Source organism: Eleutherodactylus coqui, chromosome 12 (assembly GCF_035609145.1).
Source record: "Eleutherodactylus coqui strain aEleCoq1 chromosome 12, aEleCoq1.hap1, whole genome shotgun sequence".
NCBI classification, from domain to species: domain Eukaryota; kingdom Metazoa; phylum Chordata; class Amphibia; order Anura; family Eleutherodactylidae; genus Eleutherodactylus; species Eleutherodactylus coqui.
In genome coordinates, this window is record NC_089848.1 from 104,815,694 (window position 1) to 104,835,908 (window position 20,215).

A 20,215-nucleotide genomic window follows, 5' to 3' on the forward strand; every position below is an offset into this window, starting at 1 on the left:
ATCATGCCTAAAACACTTTCCCATAGACATCAGTGGGAGTGGTACCCTTCTTACTATTGTGTGAAAGGGCAAGCTGATCTCTTATATTTAGAGATGAGCGAGCATGCTCGGTAAGGACATTTACTCGAGAGTGAGCATCGCTTTTTTCGAGTAACTGCGTGAAAATTTGGAGGGGGCCGCGGGGGCGTGGGGCATCACGAGGCGGCGTGGGGGAGAGTGAGAGACCCCTCGCTCACCCCTGCGGCCCCCCCGAATTTTCTCAGATGAGCATGCAGTTACTCGAAAAAAGCGATGCTCTCTCTCGAGTAACTGCCCTTACCGAGCATGCTCGCTCATCTCTTGTTATATTATTTTATTTTAACAAAAAGAGTAGTAGCACTCAGTTTGTCAATTTATTTCTACATTTCCAGGAGGTATAACAGAGGAACGGTACAGCACACACACTTCTTAAAAAAAAAGACGCTTCAGAATTGTTACTGCATGGGGATTACAAGTATATACTGGAACATACGAGTTAGAAGAGATTACGGCTCCCCTTTTTGAAAGAAATGTATCACATATATTTTTTAAACTAATTGAAACCAGATAGCGAAACATTTTCCCGTTTTCTAATCTGTTTACAGATTTTTTTATTGTATTTTCTAGGATTACGAGGGGCGGCTATCTTGCTTATACTGCAGTTAATAGCATCTATAGATATAGTTAATAGCAGCCTCATTGACCATTCACAAGATGGACAGGAGGGGACCCATTGACTTCTATGAGAGAGTGTTGTGGGCATGCTCTGTGACCTGTGCAGGGGGAGGGGGAGGAGGTAAAAAAAATTACCAAAAATTCTAAAAATATGTTAAAAATAAAAACTTGAATAAAACAAGGGGTAATCTCTAATGACACACTCTCTTTAAGAATTATACGAGAAATGTATTCACTGGCATTTCCAATGCCGGGCTTAGGATACCTTTTTCTGGATCACGATATACCTAATACCTGAAGAGGCACATCTCGGCACCTCTGTGCATCAACATTGTAATGTTTGTACATAAAATGATACACTTATACATAAATCTGGTCACACCACCTACTATCAAGCCCCTTCCCACCTTTTTTAAAAAAAAATTTAATTTTTTTTTTAGAAAAGTAGCAAGGCCGACGCAGAAAAAGAAGAAAAGTCGTAAAAATCATTGCACAAAAATGTGTGACTTATCTACGCCAGTTTTCTGGTATAATCCACTTTATATTTGTCCCTGCAGGGTTTGTTTTTTTAACAAAACCTTTCCTAATTGAAATTCTAATACTCAATATATTTCCATGCGCCGATGTAAAAAAAAAAATAATAAAAATTCGGCATAATTTCCACGTTCTATAATTTTTGCGTATGCAAAGTGGCACATCTATAAAATGCAGCGCTTTCTTGGCTTACGCAGATATGTAGTATTAGGAAAGAAAATAGCGAAATCTTTCTTCACGCTGCATAACAAATGACACAGGAACAGCTTCAGCCCAAAGCCATGAAGTTCCAATCTTTACCGTACATCCGCTCTGTCTTCTCGCAAACATCTGTGCAGACGCGGCTTGGCACAGGAAGAGTTAAATCTAAATTTAAAATGCAAAACGGGCTCCTTTGGCGCAGTGGGCGCCTCCACCATCTTTTACACTCACTTTCTTAATTAAAAACTGCTTGTAAATCAAACTCTAAATCACGTCTGCATATTATCAGCTGATGAAATGAGATCTTATGCCCTCTTTTAACTCATCAACATTCATTAGCATTTAGCAGGCTCACATTTACTCTGACACACCAGTAAATACTTAGTACAGTGATAATTTCTTATGAGTGATTTTTATGAACTTTGAATATGGCATTAAAGAGATGGAAAATACTCTGCCCCAGGACAAGAACTGACATGCAACTAATCTCCACAAATGTGCTGTTTGTATAAGGAGGACCGTATAGACGCGGCACGCGAGCGTTGTTGGCGTGCGTCCGATTATCATTTCAATTATGTAATATAAGGAACTAAAAAAGCGTTGCGTAAATGAAAAAAATTTGGTAGGAGAATGATAAGAGGGATGTCCTCTTCCCAATTATACATTTATATATATATATATATATATATATATATATATATATAATTTTTTTTCCCCTTTCTTTAAAACTTCATAAAAATTCTGAACTTGACTTGTAATAATGTTGCCACCCACTAGGTGGTGCTGCATCTCCTTTCATGTGCAGGTTGAAGGAGAGATAAGACACATCATAAAAGTGTCCTGAGCCCAGTGGACTGATTTAGGATTTATGTCTCCCTCTGTTTCTCTGTTGTTTTAGGTTTCAAGTGCAAAACAGTCTCAAATTTCTGTGTGTGAACATTTATTTAGATCAAGAAGGGTATCCCCCTCCCCTCTGCATCTGTATGTTATAATCATGTGCCATCCAAACTAGTTTCATTCACTAGCCTGATGAAGGGGGCGATATCCTCGAAAGCTTGCTATAACATCATGTATTTTTGTTAGCCGTTAAAAGGTATCATATCTACAAGATCACTTGGTTTCTCTCACGGAAAACGATCACACAGAAGAATTAACCCCTTGAGTGGCACGCCCGGAAAAGTTCCGTGACGAGCTCCACTGCTCATAGCAACATAGCCCGGAAGATTTCCGGGCTATGTATCACTATGGGCGCTGCAGAGCACAATGCCACAAGCTGTGGCATTGTGCTCTGCCTGCACAGACCCACAGAGAACAAAGCAAGGGCTTTGAAAAACCAGCAGAAGATATTGCCGGCATATCGGCAATGTCCTGCTTTGTTTACAGGTTGCCATAGAGACCATCAGCTTGTCAGAAGCAAGCCGATGGTCTCTGTGGCAGGGAGAGCTGGTTGTTAGCTGTCAGAGGACAGCTAGGTACCAGCTCTTACAGCAGAGATCAGAGAAAACCTCCGATCTCTGCTGTGTTAACCCTTTACATGCTGCAGTCTATGTGACTGCAGCATGTAAAGGGCTGTCACTGCAGCATGTAAAGGGCTGTCACCATCGGACCCCTGGAATGTGATCAGGGGTCCTGATGGGTCCCTGTGGAAGTCCCCTAAAGGGACAAAAAAAAATAAAAAATTTAAAAAAAAAATAAAAAAAAAAAAAAGTAAAAAAATTATTAAAAAAATAATAAAAACACTTGTCTCCCTTTACTTTGTAAAAAATCAAAAATACAATCACACATGTGGTATCCATGCGTCGTAATGACCCAGAGAAGGAAGTTAATACATTATTTAACCCCTTAATGACATGGCCCCTTTTTTCTTTTTTCCCCATTTCTTTTTTTCCTCCCCCCTGTTTAAAAAATCACAACTTGTCCTGCAAAAAACAAGCCCTTATATGGCCATGTCAATGGAAAAATGAAAAAGTTATGGCTCTTGAGACGCAACTGCAAAACTAGTTGAAATTCAATGATTAGACCATTTTAAAAAACCTGCCCTGGTGGGCACGACAGGGTGGTAGGAAACCTGCCACTCAAGGGGTTAAATGTGATCGCTCTCAGTGAGGGATCCTGCACACGGACTTATTTACGAGCGCAATACATAGACAATAGAACCCGTTGATATGATTGGGCTCGTTCTCGTTTCCTTTTTATGGTGCACATTAGAAATACAACTTGCTCTATTTTGTGTGCATTTGCGCAACAAAGGGCCCCATAGAAGTATGTGGGAATGCTTAAATACGAACGCATTATGCAATGGGATGTGCAGAATACAGCACAAAACCGCGGGGGAAAAGAACACATCTGGACCTCATTAGGTTAAATAGTCCTTTAACTCACGGTGAGGGTGTGTGAATATGTCCTGTGTGTGCACTAAAGGCTTCAAATTGTGTGCGCAAAACACGGAGAATAGAACAAATTGATTTCAATGGGTTTGTTCTTATTTCCTTATTTTGCACTTGCGCAACGAAATAGGACCTGCTCTATTTCTCTGCGTATTTGCGCACCAAAGGACCTCATAGTAGTCTATGGGAGGTGCGCAAATGTGTGCACAATCTGCCAGGGAAAATAATACGTTTCGACCCCATTAGTCAAAATAGCTTTTTAAATCAGGGGGATGGAAGGAGGAGGGGTGGGGGGGGTTATATATCTCTCATATCTATCTACTTCATATCTATCCATCACATATCTATCTATCTATCTCTCTATCCCTCATATCTATCTATCTATCCCTCATATCTACCTATCTATCTATCTATCTCATATCTATCTCTCTATCTCTCATATCTATCCATCTCTCATATTTAACTATCTCTCATATCTATCTATCTCATTCATATCTATCTCTCTATCTATCTCATATCCATCCATCTCTCTCTCTCTCTCTCTCTCTCTCTCTCTCTCTCTCTCTCTCTCTCTCTCTCATATCTATCTAACTATCTATCTCATATCCATCCATCCATCTCTCTCTCTCTTTCTCTATCTCATATCTATCTATCTATCTCATATCTATCTATCCCATATCTATCTATCCCATATCTATCTATCCATCTATCTCTCTATCTATCTCATATCCATCCATCCATCTCTCTCTCTCTTTCTCTATCTCATATCTATCTATCTCATATCTATCTATCCCATATCTATCTATCCCATATCTATCTATCCATCTATCTCTCTATCTATCTCATATCTATCTATCCATATATCTATCCATATATCTCATATCTATCTCATATCTATCTATCTCATATCTATCTATCTATCTATATATCTCATATCTATCTATCCATATATCTATCCATATATCTCATATCTATATATCTCATATCTATCTATCCATATATCTATCCATATATCTCATATCTATATATCTCATATCTATCTATCTATCTATCTATCTATCTATCTATCTATCTCATATCTATCTATCTATCTATCTCATATCTATCTATCTATCTATCTATCTCATATCTATCTATCTATCTCATATCTATCTATCTATCTCATATCTATCTATCTATCTATCTCATATCTATCTATATATCTCATATCTTTCTCATATCTATCTATCTATCTATCTATCTATCTATCTCATATCTATCTATCTAATATCTATCTATCTATCTATCTATCTATCTATCTATCTCATATCTATCTATCTATCTATCTATCTATCTATCTATCTATCTATCTATCTCATATCTATCTATCCATCTATCTATCTATCTCATATCTATCTATCTATCTATCTATATCATATCTATCTATCTATCTATCCCATATCTATCTATCTATCTATCTATCTATCTATCTATCTATCTATCTATCTCATATCTATCTATCTATCTATCTCATATCTATCTATCCATCTATCTATCTATCTCATATCTATCTATCTATCTATCTATATCATATCTATCTATCTATCTATCCCATATCTATCTATCTATCTATCTATCTATCTATCTATCTATCTATCTATCTATCTATCTATCTACCCATCCATCCATCCATCCCTGCGTTGCTGTCCACTTTCTGCATAGCCATAAAACTAATGTTGGATGCTGTCTGGATTAATGGAGATGTTTACCTGCTCACATGGGTTGTTCCTGTACATTTGCTTGTTATTCTTTCAAATTAATTAAGACGGTTCCATTAGCTGAGCAGCTGAGACAAGATAAGAGTGTACAAACTCCCCGTTATTTACACCTTGTCAGATAGGTGGAAATTAATAAAAGACTTGGACAGGACATGCAATCTTAACTAAATAGCTGCCAACATCACACTGAATTCCCCAAGATGTGGTAGATGCCTTTCTAGAGGTGTTCATACGCATTGGTCCTGGGAGTTACCAGACTCTTCCCTAACAACAGATGTTCGATTCAGCATGCCCACCACTCCTCTTTCCCCTGGAGAGGAGTCTGGCAGTGGCTTACTTCTGTTTCCTCACTGAAAAACATGCATGCTCCGATGAGACACACATGCATGTTTTGGAGGATGCTGGTTGCACTCTAAAGTTTGGCCAATAGGTACGGTATACGTGCACTTTCAAATAACTTATAGAATACATCTATCATGTGTATGTAATGAGGAATAACACTATATGTGACCATTGTACTATATTACTTTTATCCTCCATTAATCGCCAGTTTTCCCATCTGCATCTCTAATTCTCAATTCACTCTGAGCTGAGGAGTGTTGACTGCTGCTATGATGTCTTACATACACTGTACACATATAGGGGAGCAGGATCTCTTCTTCTCTATCTCTGACCTGGTGGGTGTAGACTGATGCTATGATGTCTCCATACACTGCACACATAGGAGAGCAGGATGTCTTCTTCTCTATCTCTGAGCTGGTGGGTGTAGACTGCTGCTATGATGTCTACATACACTGCACACATAGGGGAGCAGGATCTCTTCTCCTCTATGTCTGAGCTGGTGGGTATAGATTAGTTGTTATGCTGTCTCCATACACTGCTCACATAGGAGAACAGGATTTCGTTGTCTCTGTTTATCTGTAGCACATCTTCAGAGGTAACAGTACCAGGGAGGACATTATACAGCAGCACTGAGCAGTGTAGATGTGATTCTCTAGCTGTGATACAGTAGATACTCAGATTAGCTGCAGCACCATCTATGTGAATCTTTCTCCTTTTCTCTCACACCCCTTCTCTGCCCTCTCCTTAGAATTCCATGGGCAGCATGAGACAACACCCCACTTCTTGTAATCCATCTTTGCCTGATCTTTTGCACATTTCCGTGGGTCAATTATTAGGGAAACTAAGTTTTGAGCGGATGCTCATTCTGGATAATCAGCCTGTGTAAATGCATCTTAATGTATTTAGATAAGAGACAATAATATGAACTACGCATTGCCCTTAGGGAGCACCTGCCCGCTCGAGAGAAAAGGTTCGGGTGCCGGCGGCGGGCAGGGAACTGCGGGGGAGAGCGGGGAGGGACGGAGGGGAGATCTCTCTCTCCCTCTCTCCCCCCTGCTGACTGCCGCTACTCACCGCTCCCCCGCGCCGGCACCCGAACCTTTTGTCTCGAGCGGGCAGGTACTCGCTAAGGGCAATGCTCGCTCGAGCAATTGCCCTTAGTGAGTATGCTCGTCATCTCTAGTTAAAATACCATTATATTGGTGTTATGTAACATTTTCACAATTTTACAGCACCAACACCGGACAAATAAGATAAAGAATCACTGTGCATCAAACATAGTCAAGAAAAGTATTGAATCGCATGTTCCTCTTGACCCTAGTCTTCGCCGTGAACTCTTACCTGTGATAAGTGATTACATTTACTCCTGTTGGGTATGTGGCTGGTCAGCGGAATATTGAAGAGTGCCTGCAGTGCGGCTTGTGCAGCCTGGGCTTTGGCCAACTTCTTGCTACGTCCTGAACCTTCAAATGTCCTCCCATCAACTCTCATTGCCATCACAAAACGTTTGATATGCTGCTTCTCCACAGTTTCCGAAAGGCAGACGTACCTCAGCCCAGGTCTCAGCTCATTTAGCATCACCACTGGGTTCTTCTCACTCTCAGCTGGGGATGCCATCTTGTGCTTGCTTTGTTTAGTATGGCCCATTAAATCCAACGTGTGACAGACTAATCTCCCATGTCGATATGCACTGGAAAGCAATTCATTATTAACTGGGCTATAGCCCGGGAAGTGCTCGCTGTGTGTAGATGGTTCAAACTCTTTGAACAGAGTGTCTGGGAAGTCTGCCTGGTCAGATGTGAAGTCAGTCGATGGGTTGATGCAGTTTCCCATTGCAAAATGTGCTTGACAAGCATTCGGAAACTGAACAAATGATTTTAGAGCCAACTCAGCTGCCCTCATTTTAGCTTTCTTTTTTGTAGGTCCACTGCCCTCAAAAGTGAGTCCATTTACTTCCACCGCTACGGAGAACACAGGAGCGTGCACAGGGCCAGTTTGTGAAACTATTCTATATTGTAGATCAGGCTTGAGTTCGTGAAGTTGAACAAGGGCATTTTTTGGTGTTACTGACCATGAAAGTTTCTTTAGTATTATCTGTAATTTGCAGAAATGCCCACCGTTACCTTCCTCTAATGGCCTCTTTCGTTTAAGACTGGTTGGTCCAACCTTCGGTCTGTCAGTAGATAAAGCCAGGTCATCTCGATTTCTAACATTTCTGTTTTCCTTTACCTCTGCACTGCTGGTACCTAGATGCAAAAAGAAGAACACTGGGTGTCATTATAAGAGAGATATTCTACATATTTGATGAATCTTCAGGCGACATGAATATTCTAAAGTGACTTTTTTTGTTCAATAAAGGTAAATTAAGGTTCTTGTAGTATTTTTTTTACATTTCCAATGTCACTGTCTTTCTTTAAGGAAAGCTGTAAATCACATTTCCCATTGTGCCCCGGCACTCACAATAGGTCGACTTCTTGTTAGGTGAGAATGGTTTTCGGCTTGTATTGTGTAAACTGAGTGTAGGGTCAACAGTTATCTCATTACACTAATGCTTCCACCCTGTACCAGTCACTGTACTAGCCCTCCCTCTTGTGCCAGTCACTGCACTAGCCCTCCCTCCTGGGCCAGTCACTGCACTAGCCCTCCCTCCTGTGCCAGTCACTGCACTAGCCCTCCCTCCTGTGCCAGTCACTGCACTAGCCCTCCCTCCTGGGCCAGTCACTGCACTAGCCCTCCTTCCTGTGCCAGTCACTGCACTAGTCCTCCCTCCTGTGCCAGTCACTGCACTAGCCCGGCCTCCTGGGCCAGTCACTGCACTAGCCCTCCTTCCTGTGCCAGTCACTGCACTAGTCCTCCCTCCTGTGCCAGTCACTGCACTAGTCCTCCCTCCTGTGCCAGTCACTGCACTAGCCCTCCCTCCTGTGCCAGTCACTGCACTAGCCCTCCCTCTTGTGCCAGACACCGCACTGATTGCCCATCTACTATAGAACACAATATATGCTCATCGCTCTCATCCATATAGCTCTCCACAGTGCTGCACTGTCCTATATCACCTCCCTCATCTCTGTCTGCCAACCTACCCGCGCTCTCTGTTCTGCTAATGACCTTAGACTGATATCCTCCATAATCTGAACCTACTAGTCTCCAAGACTTCTCTTCAGCTGCACCAGTTGACTGGAATGTGCTACCCCAGACAACCAGGCTAATTCCCAATATTTGCAGTTATTAGCATGACCTAAAAACACATCTCCTTAGGGAGGACTAGCACACTCCCCAATCTAACTCTTCTCCAAGTACGTTCTCCCTCAGAACTTGACTCTTTCATCGTGCAGTATCACCCACCGCCCATACACTCGAATACAGCTCATATCTGTACATATTCAGATACCAGCTGCTGACGGCTTGTGCCGCTTTATATATACTACTCTATTTATATAAAAAATTGGTGCTTCTGGATGCGCAATGCACCACACAGCTCTGCTACGTGCACGTCTTACACACATACAGCTCTGCTACATACGATCTTCATACAACAGGGATCCAAAGCAGCACAGCAAAGTCCCACACACACTGATCACCCCCTCGTCATGTGACCACAGACTCCTTCCACACAGGTGACTGATCACATGATGGTGACATTATCACAGGTCCTGTAAGCACATGACTGGTCTAGGTGTTCATTAGTATTCCATCCCCTACAAACCCTCATTTGCTATGGAATATTAACGCACACCTAGCTGTACAGCAGCCATGTGCTTACAGGACCTGTAATGATGTCACCATCATGTAATCACGGGCGGAGCATGTATTTCGCTCTGGAAGAAGGACCTTTAATGATGTCACAGTCATGTGATCAGGAGCAAAGCATGTAACTCACGCACGCATGGACAGACAGGTCATTGTTAGTACTTTGATGACCGCACCATTGTGGTGAACAAGCACATCTGCCTCTTGTGCCACTCCTGTCTCCTCATAGATTGTAAACTCTAAGATATCTAAAGATTATTATTATTACGATTATCAACGGAGGGCAGGATTACATTGAAAGGTAGCACATTTTTTGTAAAGATGGAGGCAGATAAGACAGGATCCCACCATTGACAATAAGTATGTAGACAGCTCAGTTCCCTGAGTTTGCCTGTTGGCGAGTATTAAAGTCTGTCCGTGAAGTCTGTTTCGATATTCCTGTGTTCTGTCTAACTTCGCCAGTCGACAAGTATGAAGTCTGTTTTTCAGTGTCCATATTCTGTCAGAGTTCCTGACTTCTGTCTATTCCGTCTGAATTCCCAATTTTGGTTGTTTGGTGGTCGTAATATTATTGTTCATCATTCAGTTTCAGAAAGTATCAGCCTGTGTAAACAGGCAGTCATTCATCTATGAATGACTGCCTGTTTACTGTGAATGGAGGCGGGCAGGTGGAATGATTTCTGGCCCGCTCCCCCTCCATTCACTGAGCGATCATTGCTCCTGTATAAAAACACAGGAACGATTAGCGGGTACAGATGTCCCATGCAGAATACCCATTAGATAGTACTGATACAGGTCAAGACTATCATTAATTAATTTCCAAACACGAGCCGCTTAGAACAATGCGCACACAACATATCCAGGAATCTTTTTGAAACTTTTTGTCTAAAATACTCAAGTCCTCCGAGCTAATCTTGCCGTTTTCTTCTCCTATAGACACACAGTATAAGGAAAACATGGAGGCGTAAATTGGAAAGTTTTTTTCTGTCTTTGAAAGAGAAGCAGAAAATTGGAGCAGAGATGAGTGAAGGCTGCTCACACGCTTCACTTCATTCAGGATTCAGAAGATATAGCAATATCAAAGTCCAAAATCACGTTGTGAAATGGAAAAAATAAAGGCAATGATAGATAATCCCTGCTTCAACCCACCTGCAACTACCGTAGTGTGCGAACGTGAAAATCGTCTAGTTGGCAACGGTTTGCTGGGCTTCCGCTATGTTTGTCAGCATGGGTGTAATAATACAGAACGGATGTCATTGAGGGCCCGTCCTCACTGTCTCTTGCAGCATCCGTTTAACATACGGTGTCCGGAAGTGTGTCCCGGCCTCACTGTGGGTCTCCGGACCCGAACTTAGAGCATCATATGTGCGTATGATGTTCCCAGTTCAGGTACTGAGACCCGTTGTGAGGCCGGGACACACACTTCCGAACACCGTATGTTAAACGGATGCTGCAAGAGACAGTGAGGACGGGCCCTGACTTGTAATAGGGAACAGGCAGAATACAGACACCTAACCTGGTGGCATCAGACTTTTTTTTCTCTTCAGGAATGGGAAGAGCTCATTCACACGGGCGTATGTCATTTTTTACTGCATGTGTATGCGCTTGTTTTTACATCCGTGTGCTATCCATTTTGCACGTGCAAAAAAAAAAAACTGCAAGAAGGCCCAAATAATGTCAGTTTTGTGACAATGCACAGAAAACAGGATGCGCAAAAAAATGCGGTAAACATGAATACCAGTTCATGCTTGCTGTATTTTTTACACACCCACAGATTTTATCCCCTTTACGCTTTTGGGCGTACATGCACACCCTCAAGTATTGGAGTTTGTATGGAGTGCGACTGGGAGGCAAACCAACTACATACAGGGCGGGTGCCGGCTGTTTCTGACAGCTATTACCTGCTGGCAACAGCTGTGATCAGCGCTAATACTGGTTGCAGCTGTTAACTCTTTAAATGCCCCAATCAGAGTTTAGGGATCCTGCGGTAAGATCGCCGTTCAGTTGGCATGGCAGCAGGGAGCCTTTTGAAGGCCCCTGGGCTGCCATGAATGTATTCCTACCAAGGCATGTATGTGGCACGTCTTGATAAAGCTTCTTTCAATACGCGGTGTAATGTAATGCTATGGTACTACATTATACTGTATGAGTGATCAAGCAATTGCAAGTTCATGCCCTGTATGGGGACTAAAAAAATATTTAAAAAATGTTTTATAATTATTTGAAAAAATAAAAGGTTAAACGTTTTCCCATATTTATAATAAAAAAGCAAAAATTAAAAAACTATAAGCATATTCGGTATCTCTACATCCGTAGAAGTTTGGTCTATCAAGGTAATGCATCATTTATGCTGCATGGTGAACATCGTCAGAAAAATAAAATACAGAACGTGCAGAACTGTCTTCAAGAATAAATTTAATTAGAAGCGATCAAAAACTTGTATGTATTCCAGAATGGAAGCAATAGAAAACACAGGATGTCCTGCAAAAAAAGAGCCCCCACACAACTATGCTGACGAAAAAATAAAATAGTTATGGGGGTCAAAAGATGGTGGCAGACACAACAACAAAAAAAGAAAATGTATACACACATTTTTTTAAAGGCTTTATTTTTTAAAAGTAGTACAGCAAAAAGCAAAAAACTAAATAAATTTGTATCGTCGTAATCGTAAAATGCCATTTTTGCTGCAGTGTGTACGCCGTAAAGACTAGACCCCCACAAAGATGGTAAAGTTTTTTTCCCCATTTTATCACTCTGCTTAGAAATTTTGTTAAAGTCTTTTAGTACATCTATCTATATATATAAAGCTGAAAGCCCTCACTGACTGACTGACTGACTGACTGACTGACTGACTGACTCACTGACTGACTCACTGACTGACTCACTGACTCACTGACTGACTCACCAAAAGTTCTCCAACTTCCCAATGTCCTAGAAACATGAAATTTGGCACACGCATAGATTATCTCCAAAATAGGAAAAGAAATTGGGTCCCAACTTGATTATTCAATTCTAGTGCAAAAGAATTGGCGTCGAAATTTAACGTACATAATCTAAATCACTCACTTCCCAATGTCATAGAAACGGGAAATTTGGCACGAGCATTGATTATGTCATAAACAGGAAAAGTAAATGGGTCCCAACTCGATTATTCAATTCTATGCGCAAAAGAATTGGCGTCAAAATTTTACGTACATAATCTGAATCTCTTACTTCCCAATGTCATAGAAACGTGAACTTTGGCAGGAGCATTGATTATGTCATAAAAAGGAAAAGCTAATGGGTCCCAACTCGATTATTCAATTCTATGCGCAAAAGAATTAGTGTCCAAATTTTACGTGCGGAATGTAATTTTCTCACTTTCCGTTGTCATAGAAACGGGAAATTTGGCACGAGCATTGATTATGTCATAAATACGAAAAGCAAATGCGTCCCAACTCCATTATTCAATTCTATGCACAAAAGAATTAGCGTCCAAATTTTACGTACATAATCTAAATCTCTCACTTCCCAATGTCATAGAAACATGAAATTTGGCACAAGCATTGATTGTGTCATAAATATGAAAAGTTAATCTAATTCTCTCACTGCCCGATGTCATTTTTTATAAAGGAAACGTGGCATGGTTACCTCCCCGTGGTGTTTCCTGGGTAACGCAAAGAACTATGCAAAATGGTGAACATATGTTTTTCCTCGGTATCTCTAAAGTAACCACGGCTTCATAAGGTTTTCCGTGTAAACACCAGATAAACACCAGTACCAAATTAACTCGGGCGAAGCCGGGTATATCAGCTACTTATATATATATATATATATATATATATATATATATATATATATATAGCATCATATCACTGAAAAATACAACTCGTCCCGCAGAAAACAAGTCTTCAGACAGCTACGTTCATGGAGAAAAGAAAAGCGGTATGATTTTGTGAAAGTGGGGAGGTAAACCCAAAAATAAAAACAAAAAAGACTACGGCCTTAAAGGGTTAAGGGTGATCCTGGTGTCTTAAAATGGACAAAAATAGGACATGATATAATTTTTACTGCAACATTGGTTTGTATAACAAAAAGGAATTCTGAATACAGCAATTAAATTCAATGGGCCTGTGCGCTCTCCGTCTGTAGTCAGTAATAGTAGTCATAGTCTGACTATGGACAGAAAATACGGCCTTGTGAAAGAGCCCTTATTGGCCAGGGAGTGGCATCATGCAGGGCTAGCTTATGTCAGCAAACTGGGCAATGTCCTATTTCCTAAGGCGGCTACCAAGAGGTATGTTCACACAGGAGAATTAGGCAGTGGATTTGGGGTGGAATCTACACCAATCCTGTGCCAAATCCACAGCAAAGCCGCATTCCATTACTTTTAGGGCGCCCACCCACTTGCGATTTTTTTTCCTTTGCGTTTTGCGTTTTTTCTCAAGAGCAATTAGTATTGAATGTGTTCCTGTCCACTTGCGTTTTTTTTTCGGTCCGTTGCAATTTTTAACATAGGAACTGTCAGTTGCATATGTGTCCTTATTTTTCTCTTAATGCACCCATGAATGTCAATGGAAATTAACAGAAAAGGCGTGAAAAAGCCGCGAAAATGCCGCAAAAAAGCCGCGAAAAACGTGCGGAAAACGCTGCGTTTTTCACGCACGAAAATCGCAAACGCCAGTGGGTAGGCACCCTAAATGAGGATTAATAGCATAGATAATATGGTTCTTTTTTTTTCGTACACAGATTTCAAATCCATGTGCAGAAATAAAGGAAAGACATTTCACTTCCTGTGTGGATCCCTTCCTCGTTGCCTTCACTCCGGTGTCGTTAACGCTGGTCCCCTGTGCTCTGCTGAAATAGGAAGCAATGACGTCATGTTCCTGGCTGAAATTACCTCCACATATAATTGCTGTCCTCAGCGGTCATAAACAAATAAACAGCATGTAATCATGTGAATAATGAACATGATGTCATCACTTCCTGTTCCAACTGGCACTGCAGAGGGGGTCTGGTTGGCTGCATTGGATTGGCAGCACGGTGGAAGATTGAGTAATGATGACTATTATATTTTTATATATCATTTCCTATGAAGGGAAAAGCTTTTTTTTTTAAAATCAGTAAACCCCCTAAATGGGTTTTAGTTTAAATATTTTTATAATACAACAAAAGGTATCAGCAAATAATTTCAAGAGACCCTTCAGTCCAAAACAGCAGCTACATGATGTTGGAGAGCAGTCAGTATTGTATAGAAATAATGGTGGCCTTTCAGATGACATGAAAAGTCCTTCATTACAGCTTTTGCCATAAGTCTATCATTAAAATACTGCTAAATTAGTACCTAGCACCCTCGAGATTACATGTCAATTTCCCAAATTAATTTCCTGCCTGGTGGAGACACTGCAGAGAGTGAGGCATCGTGTATCCGCTCTGGTGACAATGTAAGAAAAAGTTCTTCTTTTTATCGGTCATTGTTTTAAGACTGTGGTACGACTACTTTTAAAGGGGCTTTTTTCACTAATTATCACTTTAATACAGTGGTGCCTTGAGTTAAGAGTTTAATTTGTTCTGTGACGGAGCTCTTCACCCAAAACACTCATAAGTTAAATCAATTTTTCCCATTAAAATGAATTGAAAAGCCATTAATCCGTTCTGGATTGCAAAGCTCTCCCATTGATTTCAATGGAGATGGTGTTGCCCCATTGAAAGCAATAGGACGCCGGCACCCCTGCAGTGATTTTTCGGGGAAGGGCTTTAAATAAAAGCTCTTTCCTGAAAATCATCCCTAGCTGTAGTAAAAAAATAAAAATAAATAAATATATATATATATATATATATACTCACCTGTCTGCCAGGCTCAGAGGCGTCTAGCAGCCAATTGTTCTCCCTGCACTACTCTGAAGCTTTTCAGCAGGCGGGGATTAACCCCTTTCCCTCCCCATGACGTAAGGGTACATCATGGCAGCGGGGTACTTCCCGCAAAATGACGTACCCTTATGTCATAGGGATAGCGCAAGATCATAGCAGATCTCGCGCTATCCCGCAGCCGGAGCCGGCTGTCACTAGTAGCCGGCCTCTAACTAAGACAGTGGGGGGCATCGGAGATGCGCCTCCGCTGTTAACCCCTTCCTTGCCGCGATCTAAGTAGAGATGAAAAAATACTAAAAATCATTTGGTCCTCAACGCCAAAATAGGCCATGTCCTTAAGGGGTTAAAAATGCAGGGAGAACGTGCGGCAGCTAGACACACCTGAGCCCCGGCAGCGGCAGACAGGTGTGAATATATTTTTTACTACAGCTAGGGAAGATTTTCAGGGAAGGGCTTCTATTTAAAGTCCTTCCCCGGAAATCGCTGCAGGGGTTGCTGGCAGGCCATTGCTTTCAATGGGGCCTCTTGCAGCAAGGCTCTTACCCCCAAGTTTTTGCTCTCAAATCACAGCAAAGATTCGGGAGAGCCTGCTTTCAAGTCTAAAAGCTTGTAAGCTGAGGTACTCTGAACCCAAGGAATCACTGTACTTTATTAAAGGGTCACTTTGGTGATTTTTTCCCCATTCATTATGTAGCTATCACCCCAGAAAATATAAGTTGGCTAGTATTATCTTGGTCAGTTATTCCTTTCTATCTAAAATCTCCTGGCCTCAATCTTCTGATGGTCATGTGATCTCAATTCTGACCAGCTCAGATCTACTTGGGTTTATGTGTTCAATTTCTAGTCTGTTTCTCAGTCTGCGTGGTGCGGTTACATGGACCCTACCATAGAAACTGCCTAGAGGGGGACACAGACAATCCTGTTACAGTTACTAATAAGGATTAGAGGCTCATGTCATACATGTTACATTCATACAGGGCTTCTTCACCTTGCCTGCACAAATTAACCAAGAAGGGGGTCACATAATGGCCCAAGATCGACAATACCGACAAACATAAAAGTAAAGTTAGCCCTAACTAACTTTTGGGGGAGCAGAACCTGTCTACAAGCAGGGTAATTATCCTGATAGGAATGGCCACGTGTCTCATACCTAAGGGCCTGGTTTGTCCCTAGATAGAAAGTAAAAAAAAGGAAAGTACTAGACAGATGCAAGATAAGCCCCTTAGGAACTCTACACACAGATGTCACATGCAAATTCCCTTAGGTACTCTACACACCAAAAGGGTACGAATTCAAGCATCTGCACACCCACGGACGGAAGTGATACATTAGGACTAGACATCCGCACACCTACATGGAGGGGATTCAGGTATTCACAAACCCAAGGACAGAGGGGATATATTCAGAAAAGACCAGGCATTCGTAAACCTACAGACTGAACATTCAGACATCCAAATATTGAGACAGATGGCACCAACACCACCAAACCAGACAGGAATTAGACTGATGTGAAAACCCATCACAAAGGGCATGAAAATGAACCACACCCAGGTATGGGTGTGGCCGAGATAAATATACTCACACCATGGCTGATTGGCCAACCAGGTGACACAACTACCTGTCTACTAATCAGTCCATTCAGAATATTTGGTGTTACAGCAGAATGTAGAGAAGGGCTCAGTGAGGAATTACAGCAGAGGTGGTCCAGCTTGCCCACCAGACCGCTTCGCATCATTTTCATGTCATACAGGACTTTTTAAAAGTTGAAATTCTCAGTGCAGCGACCAAGACACGAGGCACACCACTGAGGTGATGGAGGGGGTAGTTGTTAGGGTTGTCACGGTGGCACTGCCAAACTCCTCCCCTGAGGGACGCATGTAGCCCCAGTCAAGGCACCGCTAGGCCTCTTCCACTTTTCCAGGCAATGCTACGAGAGCAATTACCTGAATAAATGGTGTAGTGGGCTTGAATAAAGATGTCACGGGTGACGCCACTGTTCCTAACTCCGCAAAATGTCCCATGTGACAGGACAATCGGTTACAATTTCCAGACATATCCCAGACATTCACAGACATTAACCTCTTACATGCTGCAGCTGTGCAATACACATAACAGGAGACAAGACAATTTGCACAGAGCATCCACATAAAAGACACGACATGTATAACAGTTATGGAGGGGCCAGATATACATACTTCGGGCCACTACAATTGTACACATGAGCATAGAAAAAACATTGCTGAAAATAGACATGCTACATAAGTTTCATGTTGCCATTCGAGCACATTCCTAAAAACTACTTCCCTTTAAAAGAATCCTAAAATCCTGCACAAAGCTTAATAGCTTACCACTTCCATTTTCTCTAGAGAAAACCTCCCAGCCGTAATATAATTATCATTACACTGAGAAGTGACACCTATCTATTGATAACACAAGAGCTACCATTCACAACAGGTGATGGTCACAGTTCACCTCCTCCTCTTCCCTGTATAGATCACAGAGCATGCCCACAACACTCTCCTATAGAAGTGAACGGGTCCTCTTCTGTTCATTGTGTTTATGATCCATGAGGCTGCTGTAAAGCAGATCTTTACATGCTGTTAACTGCAGCTCAGACAAGATGGCCGCCCTCACAGTCATGTACAGGAAACAGAATTTAAAAAATCTACGAATTAGAAAATAAAAAAAGTTAGAAAAATTGAAAATGTTGTATTTGTAGTTGGTAGAGATGAGTGAGCGTACTCGCTAAAGCAAACTACTCGAGCGAGTAGTGCCTTATGCGAGTACCTGCCCGCTCGTCTCTAAAGATTCGGGTGCCGGCGGGGGAGAGCTTTGAGTTGCGGGAGTGAGAAGGGGCGAGTGGAGGGGAGAGAGTGAGAGAGATCTCCCCTCCGTTTCTCACCGCTCTCCCCCGCCGGCACCCAAATCTTTAGAGACGAGCGGGCAGGTACTCGCATAAGGCACTACTCGCTCGAGTAGTTTGCCTTAGCGAGTATGTTCGCTCATCTCTAGTAGTTGGACAATGCCAACAAAAAGGAAAGCATAGAGAGAAACCGGACAGCAGACGACGTCAGAAGAGACCCTCAGAGACCAATACGGCGAAAATACCCCAAAAATTGTCGCCTCGGTAGCCATTTTCTTCTCTGGATGCCGGTTTGCTTTTGTAATGATCCTAAAATACATTTTAAGCCATTTTTCGTTTTCCAAGAATCTCGCGGTCTGAATAAATCTGCACCTTACGCCAAACAATTAGACGTTTAGTTCCGGTTCTCCTCCGTAAATTGATTTACTCCGTGAAATAGTTTCAGATGTGCCAGAGACTTGGAATAGAATTTCAACGACTGCATAGAGAACAGCCCGATTCCGCTCCTTTGTTGTGTGTTTACGTCGCCTTATATGAATTTTCTAATTGCGATTCTTTTCCCGCTCTGCCACATAATTAAATTTAACACTGATCATCTTACTTTTAAGGATATGATATAAATAGCCGGATTTCAGCTAATAGAAGACAATTTCACTAGGGCAAAAAATGTGACAGCAAACTGATTAGCGTTCATACGATATTAGACGCTCATTATTTTTATTTCCCTTCCTTTGCTAATAACGGCTGCGGTAATGGAATGCAATAGTCACTTCTAACGATTAACATGCAGCATGATATGATATACTGTAATAAGTCCTAATGAGGTAGCGTTTATATGTTGTGTTAATTATTGCGCAATTTAATACGGTTTTGCCGGAGGAATTTCAATCTACCTTTGTTACTTAAAGTGAACCTGTCACATTCCAGGGCATCGCTTAGATAGAATAAATCTAGCTGCCACTCGATGTACCCAGCATAGGGCTCCAACCCAGCCACAATCAGCGCTAATGCTGATCGCTGCTGTTAACCCTCTAAATGCCACTACCAATTCTGACAGAAGCATTTAAATAGCCCAACTGCTGTTTGGAAGCCCCAAATGGCTTCTCCTGATGCGATGGCGGGGTGTCGTTCGGTGGCCATGACAGTTGGGGGCCTACTAAAGGCCCCCAGGGCTGCCATGAATAAGGGCATTCCCAATGGCATGTCTTCATAGATTGGCTATCAAAATGCAGTATAATTAAATAGTGTGGTATTACATTAAACTGTATGAACGATCAAATGATCACAAGTTCAAGTACCCTATGGAGACTAAAAAATGTAGAAGTAAGTAAAAAAAAGTTTTTATTGGAAAAAAATAAAGGAAGTTTAAAAAAAGCCATTTTACCATGTTAATAATAAAAAATACATAAATAAAAGCATATTTGGTATTGCTGCGTCCATAAATATCCACTCTATCAAAGTGATGCGTTATTTAGGCACATAGTGAACCTCGTCCGAAAAAAAAGTAAACAATGCGAGAATATTGTGTTTTTGGTTAGGCCGTCTCCAAGATAAAAAAATTAATAAAAAATTATCAAAAAGTCACATGAGGTCTAAAATGGAACCGATTGAAGCTGCAGAACATCCCGCAAAAAATTAACCCTCACTCAATAAAAAATAATACAGTTATGGCGGTTAAAAGATGGCGGCTGAAAAGAATTTTATTTTTTTCCAAAAAGTAGAAGTTCAAAAGCAAAATGATAGAAATTTGATCTCATCAGAATCGTACCGTCCCATAGAATAAAGTTCTCATGTCATTTTAGCCACAATGTATGCACTGCTGAAATAAGACCCTCCCCCAA

The 20,215-nt window shown here is 41.4% G+C and overlaps 1 protein-coding gene across 1 annotated transcript in view; it reads right to left on the bottom strand.

The window, feature by feature from the left end:
* Positions 1-20,215, bottom strand: part of ADARB2 (adenosine deaminase RNA specific B2 (inactive)) — a 519,628-nt gene that overhangs the window by 208,802 nt on the left and 290,611 nt on the right. Inside the window, exon 4 of the mRNA XM_066584485.1 lies at positions 7,256-8,160. Coding sequence (XP_066440582.1) covers positions 7,256-8,160 — 905 coding nt within the window. The remainder of the gene's footprint in view (positions 1-7,255; positions 8,161-20,215) is intronic.